This window comes from Cyprinodon tularosa, unplaced genomic scaffold, assembly GCF_016077235.1.
Source record: "Cyprinodon tularosa strain WSP-4 unplaced genomic scaffold, ASM1607723v1 ctg185, whole genome shotgun sequence".
NCBI lineage: Eukaryota > Metazoa > Chordata > Actinopteri > Cyprinodontiformes > Cyprinodontidae > Cyprinodon > Cyprinodon tularosa.
The window spans coordinates 1,670,818-1,691,634 of record NW_024038643.1 but is presented as its reverse complement, the minus strand read 5'-3'; the positions used below and the strand labels follow the sequence as shown (position 1 = coordinate 1,691,634).

Genomic DNA, 20,817 nt, shown 5'->3' with positions numbered 1-20,817 from the left:
CCTAAGTTCTATTTTGTGTTATGAAGATAAATGAATGACGCTTTCCTTACTGAATAAATGTCATTTTTGTTTCCTTCCGTTTCCAAAAATCCTTCAAGACTCCATTCATCTCATATTCTTTCTATTATTGTCTTTAAAACATGTGCTAATCAGTACATGTTTTACCTTTTCCCTCCTCATCACTCCCATTTATCAGTATTTTCCTACCAGTTAAATATAGAATATTATTTATGACCAACCATTAATATTTGTTTAGTTTGTAATGCTATACAAACACCTTCCTTTCTCATCATTATCCCCCCCCCCCCCCCCCCCCCCCATTTCTGTTTCTTTAGTCTTTATAACTGATTTCCCTTCACTTTTTTCAAAAGAAATGCATACCCACCTTGTGTGATCAAAGTTTATTTACCCACTGCCAGCTTATGAAGGCCACCATTTAAGGCTGATTTATTAGCTATATATATATATATATATATATATATATATATATATATATATATATATATATATATATATATATATATATATATATATATATATATATATATATATATATATATATATACATATATATATATATATTCCTTTTCCCACACATCCTTTGCTATATAGAATTATCTACATATGTTTTGCGGCAATTGAAAATCTGTTTTTTAGGTATACATCTGTTTTAGATTCCCATTTCATTATAATAAGCCCCATGTCTACATTTATTATAGAGGAACATTGCAAAGTAATTTATTTGTCCTCTAACCAAAACATTTTAAAGCATTTGTCCATATTCCATCCAAATCCAGTACTCTGAAAAGTTGCATATTCCCAACAGTTTTGTAAAATTGTTGATCTCAAACTGTCTTCCTTACTATCTTTATTTTTCCATCCAGTAAACTAATGATAATTTCATTATTCTAATTCCTAATTGTTGCTAAATGAGTTTCCCGTGTTTTGTTTTTTCCAACCGATTACTAATAACCTACATTTTAAACTCGTTGACAAGTTAGGAAGCAGAAGCTTAAGGACATACAAGTGGGTATGGTTCAAAAGCCTGCATGGCCGCCATATTGTGAGTGGCGAAAATTTTTTGACACTAAAAATATGTGCTATAAAGCTTTGTTTTAGGATAATCGGTGTGACTGTCGTGTTTTGCGTCTGTAGAAAATTACATGCGCACAAGTATTACCATTTGCAAACTATTCTACTCATGATTACTATTTGTTAAAAAAGGCAATGTTTGTGAAGTGGTTCAAGTTGATGGTGGTAATGCGCATCAAGAAGTTGCTTGCCAAACGCCATAAAAAAAAAGAAGTGTACTGTAGAAAATACGTCAGTTGCTGTACGTGCTGACGTAACCTTGGTAACGAAGTCGTACGTCGTCTCCTCGTGTCGTTTTCCCTGCCCACCTAAAATACACGAGCGTTTCACTTTTACAGGCAAGCATGGCTTCTTCGGCTAAGAGGAGAGCGGTGGGTTTAGATAAAAATCCTGAAGAGAGCGAGAATAGCTCTGAAGAGAACCCAGAGGATGATGACGAATCTGCCGATGAGGACAGCGATGAAGAGATCAATGAGGTAAAAAATAAAACAACTGTCAGTTAGCTTACATTAACCTTTCAATGACGTCGACTACACAACAAAAAAGCCCACTTTTACATTTTCGCTTTTCTGCTGTGGTGTTATCCTGGTCGTTTACAGTATGGGGATATATATTTTATATGTTGTGCTTATATAAATTCAGGAGGTTTTGGTGGACTTCGAAGCTCACGCCATTTCCCACAACGACCACAACGGCATCAAGAAACTGTTGCAAAGGGTATAAAACATGACTACAACGATAAAAAAAAAATAATAATCGTTAAAGGCCATCATTGATGTCACTTCTGTTTTGTTTGTTCGTAGCTCTTCCTGAAGAGCCATGTAGATATATCAGAGATGACTGACATCATTATCCAGCAGAACCACATTGGAAGCGTCATCAAGGTAGGTTTATCATTACAGTACATGCCTTTAGACTTGTTGATGTTTTCTATTAATCATATTGTCTGTTTGTTTTGCTGCAGCAAGCTGAAGTACCCGAGGACAGCGACGATGATGATCCAGATGAAGTGTTTGGCTTCATCACCATGCTCAATCTTACTGAGAGAAAGGTAATATTACTAATATGGTTTAATTGTATTTACTCCTGGAAGTATGGCAAGAACGTTTTTACCTTGAATTTAATCATTAGCCACACAAAGAGCTGAAGATGAGGACAAGCGGACCACAGATTATTGGTTCCGAGCATGCTTAAATTATTTAATCTGATCGAATGATCTGTGCCTGTATATGCATGTCCCGATTGGATCATTTTATATAGAATCTATGTAAATAGAAATTTTCTGATCAGCTGAGGTTTTTTCTTGGTTCATCTCAGCAAGCAAACAAGCAGCTCTGAAGATCCCCAATAGTTTGCTTATCACCGTGGAATTTGAGTTGACAATGCCATCATACACCTGCTTCAATAAACCCACTGTCATTTAGGCAAGACAGACAGCACTATGAGGATCATGTTGTTTGATTTCTCCAGTGCATTTAACATCATTCAGCCTGACTTACTTTATGAGAAACTTCAGAAGACTCAGGTGGAGGCATGAATAATCATCTGCCTCAAAGATTCCCTGATAAACAGACTACAGTTTGTTAGAATAAAGGGTCAGTTGTCTAATCAAGGACACAGCAGTACTCTCACCATTCCTTTTTACTTTGTACACTTCTGATGTCTAGTACCAGACTGAGTTCTGTCCTCTACAGAAATGCTCTGATGACCCTGCAGTCATTAGATGCATCAAAGATTGACAAGAAGCTGAGTACAGAGAGCTGGTGAACCACTTTGTGGCATGGTGTGGAAACAATCATCTGATCCTGAATGCCAACAAAACAAGGGAGATGATATTAGATTTCAGAAGAAACTGGAACAAGTTGAGCCACCTACAAACCTCTTCAAAGCATTGCTAATTTTGTCCTATGTCAACGTTATTTCTTCTATATTACATTTTTTATTGTTAAAAAGCTTTGTCTCTGTTACTTACATAGGGATAAGATGTAAATCTGTTGCCCAAAACGTGTTTGGTGTGAACGCACCATAATTCTTACTTAATTCATTCATTGTTTATTTGTCAACCCTTCATAATTATCCATTTAGCCATCTGTCCATCAATCCTGTTGCTTATCTCTCAGATCATGTCTGTTCATCCAGTCATTTCTGATAAGAAAATTTTTTTTTATGTTTTATATGATCAGAAACGGGTTAATTGCATGGAAAAGTCCGGGAAAAGACACCACCAGGAACACCATGTCAAAACAAGTGTATGTTTGTTTTTTTATGTAGGGTGTGCAGTCAGTGGAGGAGGTCAAAGATCTGATTCTGGACCAGTGTGAGAAAAACGCTCCTCACAACATAACTGAACAGCTTGAGAAGATCTTCAGCGACACAAGCAAGCCTGTAGGTCTGCTGCTGTGTGAGCGCTTCATCAACGTACCTCCACAGATTGCCCTTCCTCTGCATAAACAACTTCAGTGAGTTCTTCATCTCTGAGCTTTTTTTTTTATTCACTGCTTATTACTTCCTACCTCAAATATTCTTCTAGCGGGTATTCCAGAAGGATAAAAGGAAACCGGTACTGTCTTTCAGGGTAGAAATGGCTGAAGCCCAGAGGACAAATAAACCCAGTGGGAGGTGTCACTACTGCCTGATGATCAGCAAGACCTGCAAAGAGGCAACCAAAAGTATCCCAGCCAGAGGGGGGGCTCCCAAAGAGGAGTACATCTTCATTAATGCAGAGGAGGAATTCTTTCATGAGGTACAGTCAAAACAATTCAGGCTGTGGAAGATTTAAGCTAAGTCAGACCTACAGGTGTTTTTCATGAGTTTATTTTAGTAGTTATAAACAGAGGATTAAAAACTAGCTTAGATTGATTGCACAGTTACAATTATTAGTTTGATTTGGACTTTTAGCTAATGAAAAAGAAACACACTAATAAAATAATATTGCATAAAAAGTGAAAGGAAGTATTTTGGCCATGGTATTGTTTACATTATCATGACACTCTCCACTAAGGCAAATTTATAAGAGCTCATTGTTAAAAGTTTGCTGCACAGTGCTGTAACTAAGGATGCTAATGGAAAGTTTAGTGAAAGGAAAAAAGGCTGTTTGAGGAAACAACCAGCATTAACCACAGCCATTCAAGTTTTTGAGGCTGAATCCAAAACATCCCCCTAACTATCAAGTGTCACACATAGTAAAGCCTCCATTCGCAGCTGTCTAAGGTGCCTGGATTGTAAGTGATATAAAAGTGATGGGATGACCTCTTCCCTCCAACGGAAAGGGAAAGCAGTCGTTCCTATGGCAACACGGTGATGCCCCGTGTGTGGCTGTAGCTCTGTGGTGCAGGTTAACATAACTTTTAACATTTTCTCACAAATAAATCTATCCCGTCAAATAAAACCATTTCAAAGAGGACCTTCCTGTTGGGGATTAATTATGTCTTTTTTTATTTTTCCTAAATTGTTTTTTTTTTTTTTTTTTTTGTCAGTGCGATGAAGAGGCAGCAGATCTTACATTTGAATGCACATTCGCCATTACAACCGATGACAAATTCCAGCGAACCTGCTACCATGCAGACTCGCTATTTAAGGGCTGACCATTCCACTCACCCTACCAGCTATGTGGTTTGGGACAGCCCATAATGTGGCAGACCCTCCGGGAACGCACAAGCAGGGGGTTAGTGCTTTGGGTTAGTGTTTAGGAGCCGGTTTGGGATTCAGCCGGAGCAGCTGGAGTTGTTGCTTCAGAAACCATGGCAAGTAAACAGATATTGCAGACTGATGTGTAGTTACATTTTTTTTTTTCAGAATCTGTTTTTCAAGCTTTCATGCTATCCAAGTCATTAAAATAAAAATAAATAAAACCTTAAAATACTTCAGTTGATAATAAATCCTCAAGTTTTATTTTTTTAAGTGAATTACTTTAAATACATTTCCAATTCATTTCTAACTCCTGATGTTGTTTCCTTATTTTTTTGTGTGTTTTACAGCAAGCTATCGTAAAGTTCCACTATTCAGTCCAAGAGGATACTGATTCCTGTCTGAGTGGCAGGTGGTCGTTTGATGACGTTCCCATGAAGCCTTTCAGGACCGTGATGGTCATGCCTATGGACAGAATGCCAGCTGTAATGGAAAAGCTAAAGGAATATCTAACTGTTTGAACAGAGACTCTAAATGAAGACCTGCAGTCATGGAAATGATGCAAGAGTCCTTTGGGTTTTGGTTCAAACATCAACTGCTTTATCTCACATTTAATTTTGTGGTTTAATAATTAAAACATAAAAAAATAAACAGTCATTTTCAGTGACGGGCAGAAACAATGCCAGAAGTTACAAATGACTGAATCCAGATTCAGAAACACATCAGTTGTTTAAATGGTTTAGTCTACCTGAACCGTTTTCAAATAAAGATCCTTTAATATACTTTACAAACACATTTGGAGAACCTAATTCCTGAAAACCCAATCTTATGGCTATATCTGCTGATCTAAATGGGGAGATGGTGACCTACTGCTTATTGCATAGAGCTTTGAATCCTGAGGTTCTGAGTTAGAGCCCCACAGGTTGCCACTCAGGCTGCTTGAGCGAAAAAAAAAAGAGAAAAAAAATGGCAGGAGTGACAGCCTAGATAGGGCACTAGGGGATGGGTTAAATGCAGAGGGTGAATTTCGTTGCTCCGTGGTAGTGTAATGTCAACATAAAAAGCTGGAAAAATGAGAGCAGATACATTTCTGCCTTTCAGTACCTTCACTATTTCGGAATACTGTTCCTCTGGCAGCACATTTGAGTATAACATTTATCATAACCCCAAATTCTGATGGCTAGGATAGGTTTCAGACATCCTGTGATTTGTACGTGCCTTAAAGAGCCAGAAGATGGTGAACTAAAGGTTTTCTTGAATTTATTTTCTACATTTAGCAAAGTATTGCAATAGATACTGCAGCTAATGCTTCCTACATTTATTCTACGGATTAAAATCAGGGTTCCTGCAGGACATTAAAAGTCATTAAATTATTATTTTTTTAATTAAGGCCTTAATTGGCATTAAAATTCATTAAATGTGATTGTCATGGCAGTTAAATGCTTCATAAAAAATGAAAAAAAAATTTGTCAAATATATCAGATTTAACTGGTTCCACCTGTTTGCTCCTGCTCCTGGTTGATCCTAATGCAGCCCGTCAATGGTTAAGATTACGAAGGATTTGGGCGTGTGTTTATATATATATATAGATATATCTATATATCTATATATATATATATGAGAGTAATAGATACCTATTGATGGCATTAAAATTATTTCTAAGAGCATTAAAAAGCATTAAATTAGAGTTCGTCCTTCCTGTATAAACCCTGAAAATAGAATACTGGTACTGTTTCATAATTGTAGTAAGTCCTGATTCTGTGGAGGGTTTACAAGACATCTCCACAAATGTTTAGGCTACAAACAACACAGCCCCATTCCATATACTGTGATACAAATATTTTAAAAGTCTAACCTGTTTTTTTTGTTTTGTTATGTTTTTAACTTTTGCTCACTGAATCACACATTTATCAGTCTGTGTCTCAGATGCACAGCTTCTGTCAGCATCAATGCTTCCATTCGTGGTTTGTTTCTTTGAGCAATGTCTGGAATCATCAGCGTTCAGCATTTCCTGCAGTACGTCTTTGCTTTCACTAGGGGGCAGATTGTAGAAGAAGTATAGTGGTGCCATTTCAAGGAACCTAAAACAAAAGCATAGGTCAAAAATATATCCAACAGAATTTAGATCAAATAAGACCGACAGCAGCTGTATGATGCTTACAGATAGGATAACTTATGTTTCCTACACATCCAAGTAGTTTTCTTTTGCAGATAAATAAAAATAAAACTATGCCCTAAAAAGAGTTTTGTCATTTAAAAAAAAAACAAACAGTTAACTACCTTTTTTTTATATATTGATTTATGTCAATTTGATATACTCCTTTGAAACAACAAACTGATGCCTTGATTTAAACAGTTTATCACTGTTTTGACTAAATGAAAACCCAATAAACAGAAAAACTGCTATTTAACTTTGTGCGGTCTTGATGTAACTTCAAAAATGGTTGAACTGGACCTTTGGTGTGAAATGCAACAAAAAAAAAAATCCTATTTTGTGAATTTTTTTGTTTTTTTTTAGGACAATAAAACTTCAACTTTACAGAAGCTGCTGTAATTCCAGGCCGGCTGCCCTCAAACTTTCTCCTCAGAGATCATTCACTTACAGATTCTAGATAAATCTTTGATGCCACATAAAATACTGAAGAGCAAATTCAGCAAGTAGAAGGTGACAAATGAAAAAGTGAGCACTGAGGCCCAGGAATAAAGAGTCAGGAAAATGTAGGATACTCATTGCTTATTTAAAAAGATTAAGATTTATAGATGGCTAAATAGTGTCATTTGTTTGCCACAACCTATTCTGCACTCCAAATATAAGCAATCATGTTTAGCATTGTGTTGCAGTATTTTTCTAAAAAGTTCAAGGTAAATTGCTTCTTCTAAAATGCAGGGAATGTTATAAAACTGCAGGCAAAAAATAGTTTGACATTTTGAATTGCTTTGGAGGTATTAGGATCCACATAGTGCATATACTGTGCAGAACCAAACTTACTTTTGAGGGGAGATTTCAGAGACTGTTTTGATGCTGTTGTGTTCAGATGGGGCATATTCATAAAAGAGAACCCACTCAGGCACTCCCAGTTTCTGTGACTGGGCTCCGTAGCTGGAAAACGGGTGCAGCTGGGCCACATGCTTGTGTGTCAGAATGAGATAATTCCCTGATCCGTCCATGTCTCGAGCAACCTCAAAACAAACAACAAAATCGAAAGACTTAGGCTGTGGAATGCAAAGGGAAAACACTCAAATGCTTTTCTATCCTACCTGCATGAAGAATCCAGCCAGCAGAGCTCTTTTTATGTTGTCAGTGTTTGTTTTGGTTCCAAAGGATGGTTCAGATATGGGAAGCTCGATTCTGTTCAGGGTGCCGGTCAGCTCTAACCTAATGGTGTCAGCGATCATCAGAGCAGAATAATCCAGAAAGCAATCCTGGCACCAGGTTTTAACATTTAAGTCTAACAAAAAAAGAAAAAGTACAGTGCAGTTTGATTGTCATTTAAAATAATGTAACATGTAGTGTGGTGATTAAAAACTCAACAAACTCTATTTTCTCACATAAAACTAAACAAAAAATATCTGAACTCAACTGGCAGAGGCGTGCACAGACATTTTGGGGGGCAGGTGCTCAGGAGGGGGGAGGGCACTTTTTAGCGCACGTGGAACACTTAATTATAAAAAAAGAATACACACATGTTGAATGAAATTTGACTTTAATTTGTAACATTCTCTAAACGTGAGTTTGCAATGGAAAAAAGTCACACCACCAACAGAACAGACAAAAGCTTACTTCTTTCATCTGCTTGTTTTCCCTCACCCATCTGCTCTCCCTCACCCATCTGCTCTCCCTCATCCATCTGTTCTCCCTCATCCATCAGTTCTCCCTCATCCTGGTCTTTTTCTGTCTCTGTGTCTTCCCTGAACTCTTCCTCATCTCCTGTCCTGGTAGATGTTGATGGTAGAGCTTCCCTGCTGTGACTGGCTACAATATAATAATAATAACCATCATGACAATAATAATGATAATAATAATAATAATAATGATAATAATAATAATAATAATAATAGCTTTAACAAATATGCCACATTAGTTTAAATAATGCGCTATTAGGGCAACATGACTGGAAGTCTTGTCACGTGGATATGACTTATGGTAGCCTACAAAATAATAGCTATTTTAATACCTGCTGATTTTGTACAAACCACTTAAAAATAAAATGTGAACAGCTTTTAAGATTTTTCAATACCATTAACCCTCCTTTCTTGGCATTGTGCTGCAATTACTAAATCAATATACAATTAAGACAATAAAGAGACCAAATTGTGTTAATTTATGTTGCCTAACAAAACCTATACAACAGAAAACGTTTGTCTTAACACATAGATTTGTATGGAAGGATTAGGGCCACTGCAAAAAAAAAAAAAAGTTGACTGATTTTTAAATTTTATTTAAAGGGTTAGGGTTAAAAAGTCAGAATTCTGACTTTTTTCTCAGAATTCAGTCAGAATTCTGAGATTAAAGTCAGAATACTGAGCAAAAAGTCAGAATTCTGAGAAAAAAGTCAGAATTCTGAGAAAAAAAGTCAGAATTCTGAGATTAAGGTCAGAATTCTGAGATTAAAGTCAGAATTATGAGAAAAAAGTCAGAATTCTGAGATTAAAGTCAGAATTATGAGAAAAAACTCAGAATTCTGAGATTAAAGTCAGAATTCTGACTTTTTTCTCAGAATTCAGTCAGAATTCTGAGATTAAAGTCAGAATACTGAGAAAAAAGTCAGAATTCTGAGAAAAAAAGTCAGAATTCTGAGATTAAGGTCAGAATTATGAGAAAAAAGTCAGAATTCTGAGATTAAAGTCAGAATTCTGACTTTTTTCCCATACTAAACTGAAATAAAATTTAAAAATCAGTTAACTTATTTATTTTTTCAGTAGCCCTAATCCTCTTCCGTAGATTTGCAATTGCAAACTCTACCGAAATTATTTGCAGCCTATGTGGTCGTCCTCACGTTATCTGTCATTGACTTGGGCTACAGTGTAAAACTTTCAGAATCAGGTTTATTGCCGTTGTTAGTGAAGGAGTTCACAAACTAGGAATTTTTTATGGTACAATCGTGCAACATGAAAGATATAATATGGAATAGGTAAATAAAATTATAAAAATATCTAAAAACTGTGGGTATACGTCATGCAATAAAATAGACTAATATATACACTTAGGATAAAAATATGGTTATAAAATATAAAAAGTAAAATAGCATCTTACAAGGAGACAACTAGTTTATCAGGTGACCAATCGGCAAAATGCTTGTTTGCTGCTGCTGAATGAGACATTTTAATGCACAACAAAATGATTTTGCTGGATCTGTATATTACCTGGCTAATGGGACACGGGAGAAGCAGTCTGTCAGCGACCGTTCCTGCTATCTGAAGACGCTTACTGAACCGCTATGATGCTGCGCATCTAGCATGCCCCGCAGGCGACCGCGCGAGGTCACGTGACAAAGGAAGAGAGATACAGTAGGCTGGTCGGCTGGTGGCTCATTTCGGGGCATTGTTTCAGTCGTTTTTAATGGCTCAGGTTTTCAAAAGATAATTTCAAAACCAACCTCAGTAAAATCTTAATATATTAATAATAATAATAATAAAAAAAAACGAGTTTCAAAAGGGCATTTTCTTTGAAAAAGGGCAAACTTCCTAGTGCTTTAGCACCACCTAGTGTCTATGTATGCACGCCCCTGTCAACTGGTGAGTAAAGCAAGAGTAAAGTTGTATCTTACACTGGTTCCTTTGTTTTTCTTTAAAGGCGTTATAGATATTAATAAGTGTGAAGTGATCGCCCTCAGGATGTTGGAACTTTCTGTGACTCTGACTGGCTGGCTGCAGGAAGCAGCTCGGTGCTACAAGACAATGAGACCATTACTCCTTAAATTAACCAAAACTGAGTGACTCAAGGTGAATATGTGGAACATTCATACCTGACAGCATGGCTATGATGGTTAGCATCTCACTCACACAGTCAAACTCGCAGGACGCTAACAGGGCTTTGGCCATCTGAGGATCCAGGGGGATTTCAGACAGGATAATGCCAATTTCAGACAAGTTCCCATCATCATCTAAAGCTGCCAGGTAGTCCAGCTCCTCAAAGGCCTGCATGAGTCCTTCTGGATCTGTCACAGAGGAAAGAAACCTCAAAGATCATTATTATTTATATGAAAAAAGGAAGCATTTGGGGCTGTTTTACAGAGATATTGAGATTCTTTATACATTTAGTCAAATGTTCTGGTTGGAAATTGTTTTTAAAAAAACAAAACAAAAATTCTACCTCCTAAGTACAGTTAACTGACTAGAAAGAATATATGTATATATATATATATATATATATATATATATATATATATATATATATATATATATATATATATATATATATATATTTTTTTTTTTTTTTTTTTTTTATAAACATATCTTTGCATGCCCCCCATCACAGTAACAATCGGCATCTAATTTTAGCACATTGGTTTTAATCAACACACACAAAAAAGTTGATGTTTTAAATCAAGTTTCCCTTTATCATTAAATCTTTCTCTAATCCCTAAATGCCCTCTCGCTCCACACATCTGTTTTATTCTATCTTTATCCATTTATCCTCCCTATTCATTTTAATTTCACCCATCCTTATATCCATTCATCTCATCCTGTTCATCCCTTTTTACAACCCCCTTCAATCAATCACTCTTTACCTATTCTCATCCCTCTCATCCATTCATTTCGATTTTATACCGCTTTGTCATCTGACTGATATTACTTTTATTTCAAATAATGTTTATTCTTAAAGAAAATGCTATAGAGTTCAAATCTATTCTGTCTTTTCTGCCAAAATTGTCCAATTGGTGATATGTCCAGTAATTACCTTGCATGGGTGTGGTGTTAACTTACAAGTAAGTATGTCCATTAAATTGAATCAAATTTGAAGTGGTATAAACATTTATTATGTCTTTCCTGGGGTGTGATAAAAGTACAAGTCAAAACCAAATAAGGCAACATCTCTGAGTTCACGTCAACTCTGGGCTTCATTTGAATTCACCTGTTTAATGGTAGAAGTTTGGAATTGTGAGATTTGCATAGAAAGGAGGTGTCGATGGGGTTTGAACTTCTCTGTACGTCCATTTCACCCACTGAACTGTCGTTATTCATCTATGGCAATGTCAACTTGGTTTTGCATTCTATGAACCCTTTAAAGTTATCCAAAATTCCTTTGAATCGATAGTATACCATACCTGGTCTATCGATGAAGTGACACGGTCCAAGACCTGCTATCTCCATCCTCTTTAGGAAGAGAACCAGAGGTGTAATGTTGCTGTCCAAAATCTGCGGGTAGGTCTCAGCCTGGGGTAGGCCCGCCTCAGGATACAGACGGAAACATTTACCTAAAAAAACAAAAAAAAAAGACACTTAAAGATGTGGCATTCATAAATTAAGTATTTTGATTGATTAAAAGCAAAAAAGCTTACGGTAACTGGAAATCTACCTGTTGGTCCACAGAGGTGTCTGCGTATGTCTGCTTGACACCGACTGATGGGCTCATGCACCGCAGAGTAAGCTCGTACTCTTGGATTGTAAACCTTCAAAAAAATTTTTCAGAAAAATAATAGACCAAAATTATACAGTGGTACGTCATCACCAACTTCTCTCTTAGGAAGGACAATGCCTCTAGAAAGTATATTCACAATGCTGGACTTTTACAACATTTAGTCATGTGAACTGGTCAAGAAAAACTACCTCTATCCTCAATATTCTTCATACTTTATATTATTATGACAATGAGAAAGGTGTTGGCTGTGTGCTCTGGGTCAAGAATGCTCCAGAGAAGTTTTTTTTTTCCTTTGGTAAATCTGTACATTGCTGCATTTGTCTTTTCCTCTATCCCGACCCTTCTGTCAGTTATCGCTGCTGAAAAAATACCCAGAGCATGATGCTGCATCCACCATGCTTCACTGCAGGGATCGTATTGACCTGTTTTCCAGTTGTTCACATTAAAAAGTTCAATCATTGTCTCATCAGAACAGAGAATCTTGTACGTTACGGCCTGACAGTACTTCAGGAGTTCATATGGGCTGCCATGGGCCTTTTTTTAAGGACTGGCTTTTGTCTGGCCAATTTATCATACATTCCTGATTGGTGGATTGCTGCAGGGATGGTCGAATGATGGAGGCTTCCGTATTAAATATGCTGCAGAAATGTTACAGTATGCTTTCCCAGATTTGAGCATCAAGACAATCCTGTCTCAGAGGTCTTTGACTTAATGTTTGTTGTTCGTTCTCTGACTGCTGTGGGACCTTATATAGACAGACATGTCCCTATCTCCCAATCAACTGAATTTACCACAAGTTGTGTCAATTTAAGCTGTAGAAACATCTCAAAGATAATCGGTGGAAACTTTTCAACTCAATTTGGACTTTATTAGCAAAGACTGTAAATACTTAGTTATGTCCGAATTCTTCATTTTCTATTTCTAATAAATCTGCATCTCAAATGATAATTTTCTCATTGCTGTAATAGATTTTGAGTAGCATTTTGAAGAATGGAAGTTAATTTAAAACCATTTGGAAAATAATGTAACATTAAAAATGGAAAAATTTGGCACAGTGAATACTTTTTGCACGCACTGTATTGCTGTACCATTTTTGTCTGAATGCCTGTGTCGATAACAAAGTTGACCGATTGCTCTGTCCAGCACAAATCCTCCTGTTGTTGGGTCAAAAGAAAAACCCTCCTGGAGTTCATGCCGCCCACTTGCTGGGTCAGTAAAGGGCGCAGCCCTTGCTGGCTTTGGCACAGGATGACTGGCGTGATTTGGTCCAGTCCCTCTACCGACCTGGGGCCCTCACTCTGTATGATGCTCCAAGCGTGGTGGACTTCCTATAGGAAATATTTGTTTAAACAGACAGTGTCCACCAGCTTTTGGTTAAAAAAACACCTGTTAAAATAACAAAATAAAAAACAATTCTTACCTCCTCTGATGTAAAAAACACAGCAACGTCTACGCTCTCCTTTGTACGGTGGATCTCCTGAATCAATGCTATTGCAGAGGAAAAGTAATCTTTGCTGCTGATGTTGTAGTAGACCACCTCTGGAGAACCACACGCCTCAAGGTTGAGAAGAGGGACGCTTCCATAGTGTCCCAGGAGCTTCTCCACCACATGGGACATGGTGAGGACAACAACCCTGAGCTCTGGTCTCTGCAGCAGGATGTTCTTTAGGAAACCCAGGAGGATGTCTGTGCTTGCTGTCCTCTCATGGGCCTGGTCTATAATAATGACTCCATATTGCTCCAGAAGAGGGTCTGACATCATCTCTCTCAGCAACATGTCATCAGTGCAGTACCTAGCAGATGAAATATAGCCTTTTTTCCCTTTACATTTTTAAATATTGTTCATAATTAAATTCTGTATTTTATTATGTATTATGGATGACAGGAATTTAGTCTATCAAGGTTAAACCTTCTATATAAAAAAAAACATGGATGAATGGAATCTCAAAGTACAAAGTTTAATACACACAACCATGTAAAGTGCTTTAAATGTTTACAAGTTAAGTAAATATTGAGCCTTATTTTCATCAACTCCTTTAAAAATACTTTTTTTCTGTATATTTTTACTCCATCGTAGAACCCCTTAAAAAGTTAATTGTATCATGTTACATCCACAACCTTGTGTGTTTTATGTGTGACAGATAAACACAGAGTAGCACATATCTGGGGTGAAAGGAAATTGATGGTCTTTGAAGGTTTTTACATGTTAAAATTTGAAAGTTGTTGCAAACATTTGTGTTCAGCTTTCCTCGTTGATCAATCTGAAAACCTGCTACAGTATGTCAGTGCCTTGTACACAATGTCTCCACCATCCTCGCATATTTAACTGAACTCTTGCTTATTTTTACTTTTGTAGAATGAGATCATGATAGATGGCTAGAGCTCAGGAATTGAACTTCGCCTATCTAGACAATGAACATGCTTTGATGTACAATTTAAATTAATAGATTTTGGCATTCTTATTAAAGGAGAACCTCCGTCTCTATCAGGTTGTCTGCTCTGATTTCCATGTCTTTAAGTTCTATCTGCCTTCACTCTACCTCAAATCTTTATTTCATTACTCAAGAAAAAAAATTCCACTTGGTGTAATTCTGCCACCATCATTTTTAGAGCCTGTTTAGATAGGAGATCATTTTGTTGTCTGTAATGCTTTGATTTGTGATTTTTTTGTTGTTGTAATTTGTAAATCGCATTTTGTGCATAACTTCAGGTACTTGTAAATGTGTGTTCCAAAACAAATGCAGTACATGAAGCTATGCATCTATTTTGAAACAAAATTTTCTCCATATTAGAGCTATTTTCCTGTTCACAGATTATTGTTCTTGGGCCTGCTTGATTGTTCAATCAGTGATCTCATTGCCTTGCCAGTCAGTCTAGGTGAAAGATTGTGTCTTTATAGTTCTTCAGTTCTGCAATAGGTTTTTATTTTCTAATGATGGAGAGTACTCTGTGAGATATTCACAGCTTAAGAAAGTGTTTAATTTGTCAGAGTAAAGGGGGATAAATACAAATTCATACACCCATTTCTTGATTTCAAGTTTTACAAAAGACTTTAAAATCAATCCATTGCTTTGCCTTCCATCCTGTGTGGAGCAGTCACATGGAATATTACTGAAGTGAAGCTTAAGCGAAAATTCAGTCTGGAAGACTCTTATCAGCTTCATTTGAACCACTTGCAATGCCCCTCGTTCAGCTCCAGCCAATCAACTCGGGGATGCACCTTCTCAGAAGCCAATCATCCTGCAAGATCCCCTTCATTTAGCTACTGGCCTAGCTTCTCTCTCCTGCACAGAGCATTCTGACCAGCTGTTTCACTGTATAGTGTGGGGGCTGCAGCGCTGGAGACTGGAAGAAGGTGAGGAGAGTAGTGAGAACTGCAGAGAAGATCATCAGGACTCCTCTTCCCTCCATAAAAGACATTTCATCCCTATGCTGTGCGTCCTGATCCTGTAACATCAACAGCGACCCCTTACAGCCCCACCATGGACTGTTCTCCCTCCTGCCCTCCAAGAAAGCTTCTTCCCAAACACCATCAGAAAGCTGAATGTTAAAAAACTCGAAATCATGTCACAGACTCTTCATCAAACTGACCATATCATTGTGTTTTTTTTTCACACCGTGTCTTTTTCCTCCCATAGTGTTTACATTTGATCACTGCTGCACTTTTAGAAATGAAAATTTCATGCGAGGTGTACAAAACAAAATTTCCTTCTGTATACACTGTGTATACAAAATACCAATAAAGTTTGTCTAAGTCTAAGTCTGCATGCAAGCAAACTTTCACCCACCTCCACCCCATCTCCTCCCTCATTCTCTCATTCAGACGAGTCCCACTCACCCTCTGGCTCGTTCCACCACCAGTGTATTTTTCTACTTCCAAGTGAATGTTGATTCACTGCATCAAAGTCTTCTGCCAAATAACTTATTTCATTCATGTCATTATCTGCTTTCATCTCCTTGAACCCCAGTCAGCCTCGGCAGAGGGAGTCTGGTTCTGCTGGAGGTTTCTTCCTGTTAAAAGGGAGTTTTCCCCTCCACTGTCGCTACATGCATGCTCAGTGGGGGTGATTGCAGAGTGCTCACAATCAGCCGGTATTCCTTAGAAATAATTTGAAGAATAATATTGTTACCTGTATATAAAATGTAATATTTTTCTATGTGTGAGTCTCTTCAGGTTGAAATATATTGAATATATATATTGAAGTTTGCTGTGGTATATATATATATATATATATATATATATATTTTTTTTTTTTATTTTATTTTATTTAAAGGCGTAATATCTCAATATGGATATGCTTGTAAAAGTACTGTACAAGGTTTGCTGTTAGTTTGCAGACAGAGACATCAACCAACCAACCTTAAGACCGTGTCAGAGGAGCAGCAGGTCACTAGAGGAATAGTGTAGCCAACTTCATGGCCAATATTCACGTCCATTTCATCGGCCACACGCAGGACAAGATCCATAGCCTGCTGTTTGTTGGTCTGTGTGCAAACAACCATGCCGTGCTGAAACTGGGCAGACAAGCAGAACTCTGCACACCACTGAGGAATCTAAAAAGGAGAGTCAATCAAAGAAAATGTTTGCACAGCATCACGGACTGTAGTGTGTTTTCAACCATAACAGCTTCATTCTCAAAGTTTGAGTGCATGCTTGGAGGATTATATTAAGAGCTTGAGCATGAGCAAAACAAATAGTGGCAGAACAGATACGACGCTATTATTGTTCATAATGCAAAATTGCTTCGGCAGCATGCGGCGGCTCCAGAGGATTGGGGCTTAGCAGCAGGAGGTCCCCTAACAAGGCTGCTGAAGGTCTTTGTGCCGAGTGACAAGCCAGCAGGCAGGCAGCCTCCCTGTGACAACGACATCTGCTGAGCTGGGCAAATTTAGCTGAAAAAAGCTCAGCAGTTTAAAGCTGATGATATCAAATCAAGAGGGAAACAAACATATTTCTCTTTATTGAACAATTTGGATTGAGAATGTGGAAAGCATGTAAGCAGAGTTACACTTTTTTTTTTTTTTGCATTTTTTTCTATTAGGCAAAATATTTATTGAGGACTTGGGATTGTTTGTTTTAGTGTCTATGAAAGACATTTAACAAATAACCTTCATTTACCGATTCATGCATCTCACAAAAGTTAGTAAACCCCTAAAATTTTTATTAGGGTATAAATTCATATATTTTCATGAAACAACAGTGTAGATATGACATGATGTAAAGACGTCATGGTGCAGCAGTATGAGGGTGTGAATTTGCTGCTCAGCACATTGATACTAATATCTAAACTCACTAGTGAGAAAAGAGTGCACCTTCAAGTGAAGTTAGAGGATAGCAATACCAGTACTATTTACAACTTAAAGGGATGAAATCTCAGAGATTTTTCTCAAAGCCGAGCTTTGCTGTAGGGCCCTTTTAGATGTTCCCCTTTTTGAAATCTGAAGACATATTAGTAAAATAAAATAACCAGAGAGATCCGGATAATCCCCAGAACTTTTAAAAACATTTGGAGGACAGATAACAAAAATAGAAAATTTCCTAAAGTCCTGTTGGACCACTATAAAGTCTATAGTTAGAGAAAATACTATAAAGTATCTCAGATTAAGGCTACATAGATGGATAATGATCTAAAGCAACTAGCAAGTGCAACACTGAGGGCTTAAAAATGTTTTGAAGTGGCCTAATCAAAGTCTGGATTCATTGTGAAGGGGATGCTTTGCTGTTGCCTTATAACTGTTCCACTCTAAAAACTCTTCAATATCGCAATATGACCTTTACCACATGTGTTCGGTTCTGGTGGTTAAACCAGTGTGTACGTTTTCTACATAACACCAAGTTGGCTACTTTCATCTCTTAATAGATGTTATTCAATAAATGCATTTTGTGTTATCCAGTCTCATCTGTCTTTTTGTGATGATAAAATTAGTAATGATATGAAACATTTAAAGGTGGGAGAAGAGGTAAAGCAGAAGTAAAAGAATGCACAAATTTTTTCCATATTCTTCTCTATTCAAATGGTTAGCATACAATCAACTTCATATTGTCAAAGAAGAGCAAAAAACCAACAATAAATGAACAATAAAACACAGATTGTTTTGCTTTTTGAAGAAAAATATATATTTGGTATCAATCTGTAATATCTGCAGAGGCCTGTTCCCATTCAATTTCTCACCTGCGTACTCCTGCCAGTTTGTGCAACTCCAGATACAATCACCAACTGGTTGTTTTGCAGAGCATCTTCAAACTGACTCCTGATCCTCCACACTGAAAGAGTCTTCCTCTCTTCCAGTAACTTGTAGTAACGAGAGGAAAAGGGTAGCCCATCAAAATGATTCAACTCCAAATCATCTCCAAAATCAGAAGCTGGATCTTCTCCTCCACTGTCAGTGAATATTTCTGCCTCTGGCGAGTAACTTTCAATTGACATCACACTTTTATGTTATTAGGACGAAGTAGGGGTTGAATGGTGGCATCAGTGGCCTTAAAGTTGTGCCTGTGAAGTTGCTCGCTTGGTAACTTTCTGAGCCGTCTGCACACCGGTGCACAAACTGGCCCCAACGTGACCTCCCACGTGTGACCTCCTCCATAGTGACAACTCAGTTATCCCAGCTTGGGCCTGTGTCATAATCTCCACCACTTCATTCCAATACACACGTGGAAGAAAATGAGAGAATGCACAATGAAGATCCCCCCCACCAGTTCTGTCTCGGTTGCAATTTTCAGACCTGTAAAACAGCATGAATTTTAATCTAACTTGTTATATCATACCCATGCCATGGGGTGCACAATTATAAGAAGGACTGCTGACTTGATAGTTGTCCAGCAGGCATCCATTGACACCCTCCGACAAAAAGTTAATCTCAAACAGGTTGTACATAAATAAGCTGAGCTGTACCCAACTTCAGAATGTAAAATTGATAGAAGGAAATAGTGTCATATAATTGTTCGAATGCTTCAGAAATAACAGCGCAGATGATATCATTGTGATATAACTGTTAAATTATATGAGTTGTAGGCCATTCCTGAACCAGACACGATGTCAGAAGTGAAAGAATAAAAGAAACATAGAAGTTTATTAAATGTCCAAAAAAAATCTAAAAAAAAAATGAACTTTGCATCTTATTTAAAAAATCAAGTTCAAGGGACTGGAGGAATGACAAAGAGCCACAGAATCAAAGTTAATGCAGGTTCAGTGTGAAGCTTGGTCTCTAGTTTGTTTTATGAAAACAAAAATCAGTGCAGGTATCTATCTTAAGAGTTTATACTTGGGGGGTTTGGAGAGGCTGAACATCCACCTCATTTTGGGAAATTCTCGCCTATTTTGCATACCCAAATGGAAAAGCAAATAACTTAGGAGCTGTAAGCCCAAATTACACATGTGATACATTATTTGAAAGCTGTCACCTTCTAAATTCTGAATATATACATGAAAACTGGGTGAGTAAAACACTCAAGCTGCATCAAGCCAAAGCTGCATAAGTTCAAACATAATTCAACGTTGTTTTTTTCTTCTGGAATATAATAGGTCTTTTTTGAACATCAGTAATGGAGACATGCTTGTTCGTTTTGTCTACTTTGTTATGGTACATTTTCGACATGTTGCTATATCCGTGCTAATTGTGCTTTGGTGTTCGCTATGTCCATAGAATTAACTTGTTTTTTGTATTGTGGAGAATCTAAGCTTGCCAACGATGTCTAACTATATTAGATATATGTCTAACTATATATTGGTAAGCATTTTACCAGTGTAATGTTCATGCATTCAGAGTTATTTACAAGGTCCCCCAAGAGCTGATGTTCTCACCATTCCACATAGCATTTAAGACTCAACTTTTCTCAAGAATAGATCAAGAAAGAAAAAGCAGATGGTAAACAAGGACAAAGATGAAAGAAAAGAGGGACACAAAGGAAGATATGGAATGAGGGAAAGAAAGGAAGGAATATAAGGAAGGGTAAAAGGAAGTAAGGGGGGAGTGGCAGCATGGTGGTTAGGACATAGAGCTCTGAATCAAGAGGTTCTGAGTTCCAGCCCCACTCCCACAGACTGTCACTCTGGGTCCCTGAGCAAGATCCTTAACCCCACACTGCTCCCCGGGCGCTGCACAATGGCAGCCCACTGCTCCCCCAGGGGATGGGTTAAATGCAGTTAATTTTGTTGCTCTGTACTAGTGACTGTATAAAGAAAATAAAAAAGCTGAAAAAAGGGTGGAAAAGGGGAAGAAAAACTATTTAAGAAAGGAAAAACAGAGGAAGAAAGAGAAAAGAACCCAATGAAGAATGACAGGAAGGTCAACTTTTAGATTATGGGACATGAATGAATGAATTAACTTTAAGACAAACCAGAAAAAATAAAAAAAATATAATTAATGTCACATATAATGTGTTATGCCTGAAAGGGATATGAAGAGGTGAAACTTCATACCCTCCTATAGTCTAACAACAGCAATATTCCTGATTCCTATTTTACTTAAACAAAAATAGGCAATAAAGTCTGGAAATACAAACATTTTTCGAT

The 20,817-nt window shown here is 37.3% G+C and overlaps 2 protein-coding genes across 2 annotated transcripts; one reads left to right on the top strand and one right to left on the bottom strand.

The window, feature by feature from the left end:
* The first annotated feature begins 1,346 nt into the window (after window positions 1–1,346).
* Window positions 1,347–5,514, top strand: LOC119781917 (BRCA2 and CDKN1A interacting protein). Its single transcript, XM_038282560.1, has 7 exons — window positions 1,347–1,568; window positions 1,735–1,809; window positions 1,896–1,976; window positions 2,057–2,143; window positions 3,364–3,551; window positions 3,667–3,835; window positions 5,070–5,514. Exons 1-7 carry the CDS (start codon window positions 1,437–1,439, stop codon window positions 5,238–5,240), a joined length of 903 nt encoding a protein of 300 aa, XP_038138488.1. The 5' UTR covers window positions 1,347–1,436; the 3' UTR covers window positions 5,241–5,514.
* Window positions 5,515–6,581: 1,067 nt separating this feature from the next.
* On the bottom strand, window positions 6,582–18,841 carry LOC119781918 (putative pre-mRNA-splicing factor ATP-dependent RNA helicase DHX32). Its single transcript, XM_038282561.1, has 11 exons — window positions 18,475–18,841; window positions 16,662–16,855; window positions 13,722–14,094; window positions 13,390–13,629; window positions 12,239–12,332; window positions 11,988–12,137; window positions 10,686–10,877; window positions 10,488–10,607; window positions 7,978–8,168; window positions 7,709–7,899; window positions 6,582–6,800 (listed from the first exon to the last, which is right to left on the bottom strand). Exons 1-11 carry the CDS (start codon window positions 18,727–18,729, stop codon window positions 6,611–6,613), a joined length of 2,190 nt encoding a protein of 729 aa, XP_038138489.1. The 5' UTR covers window positions 18,730–18,841; the 3' UTR covers window positions 6,582–6,610.
* Window positions 18,842–20,817: the final 1,976 nt, after the last annotated feature.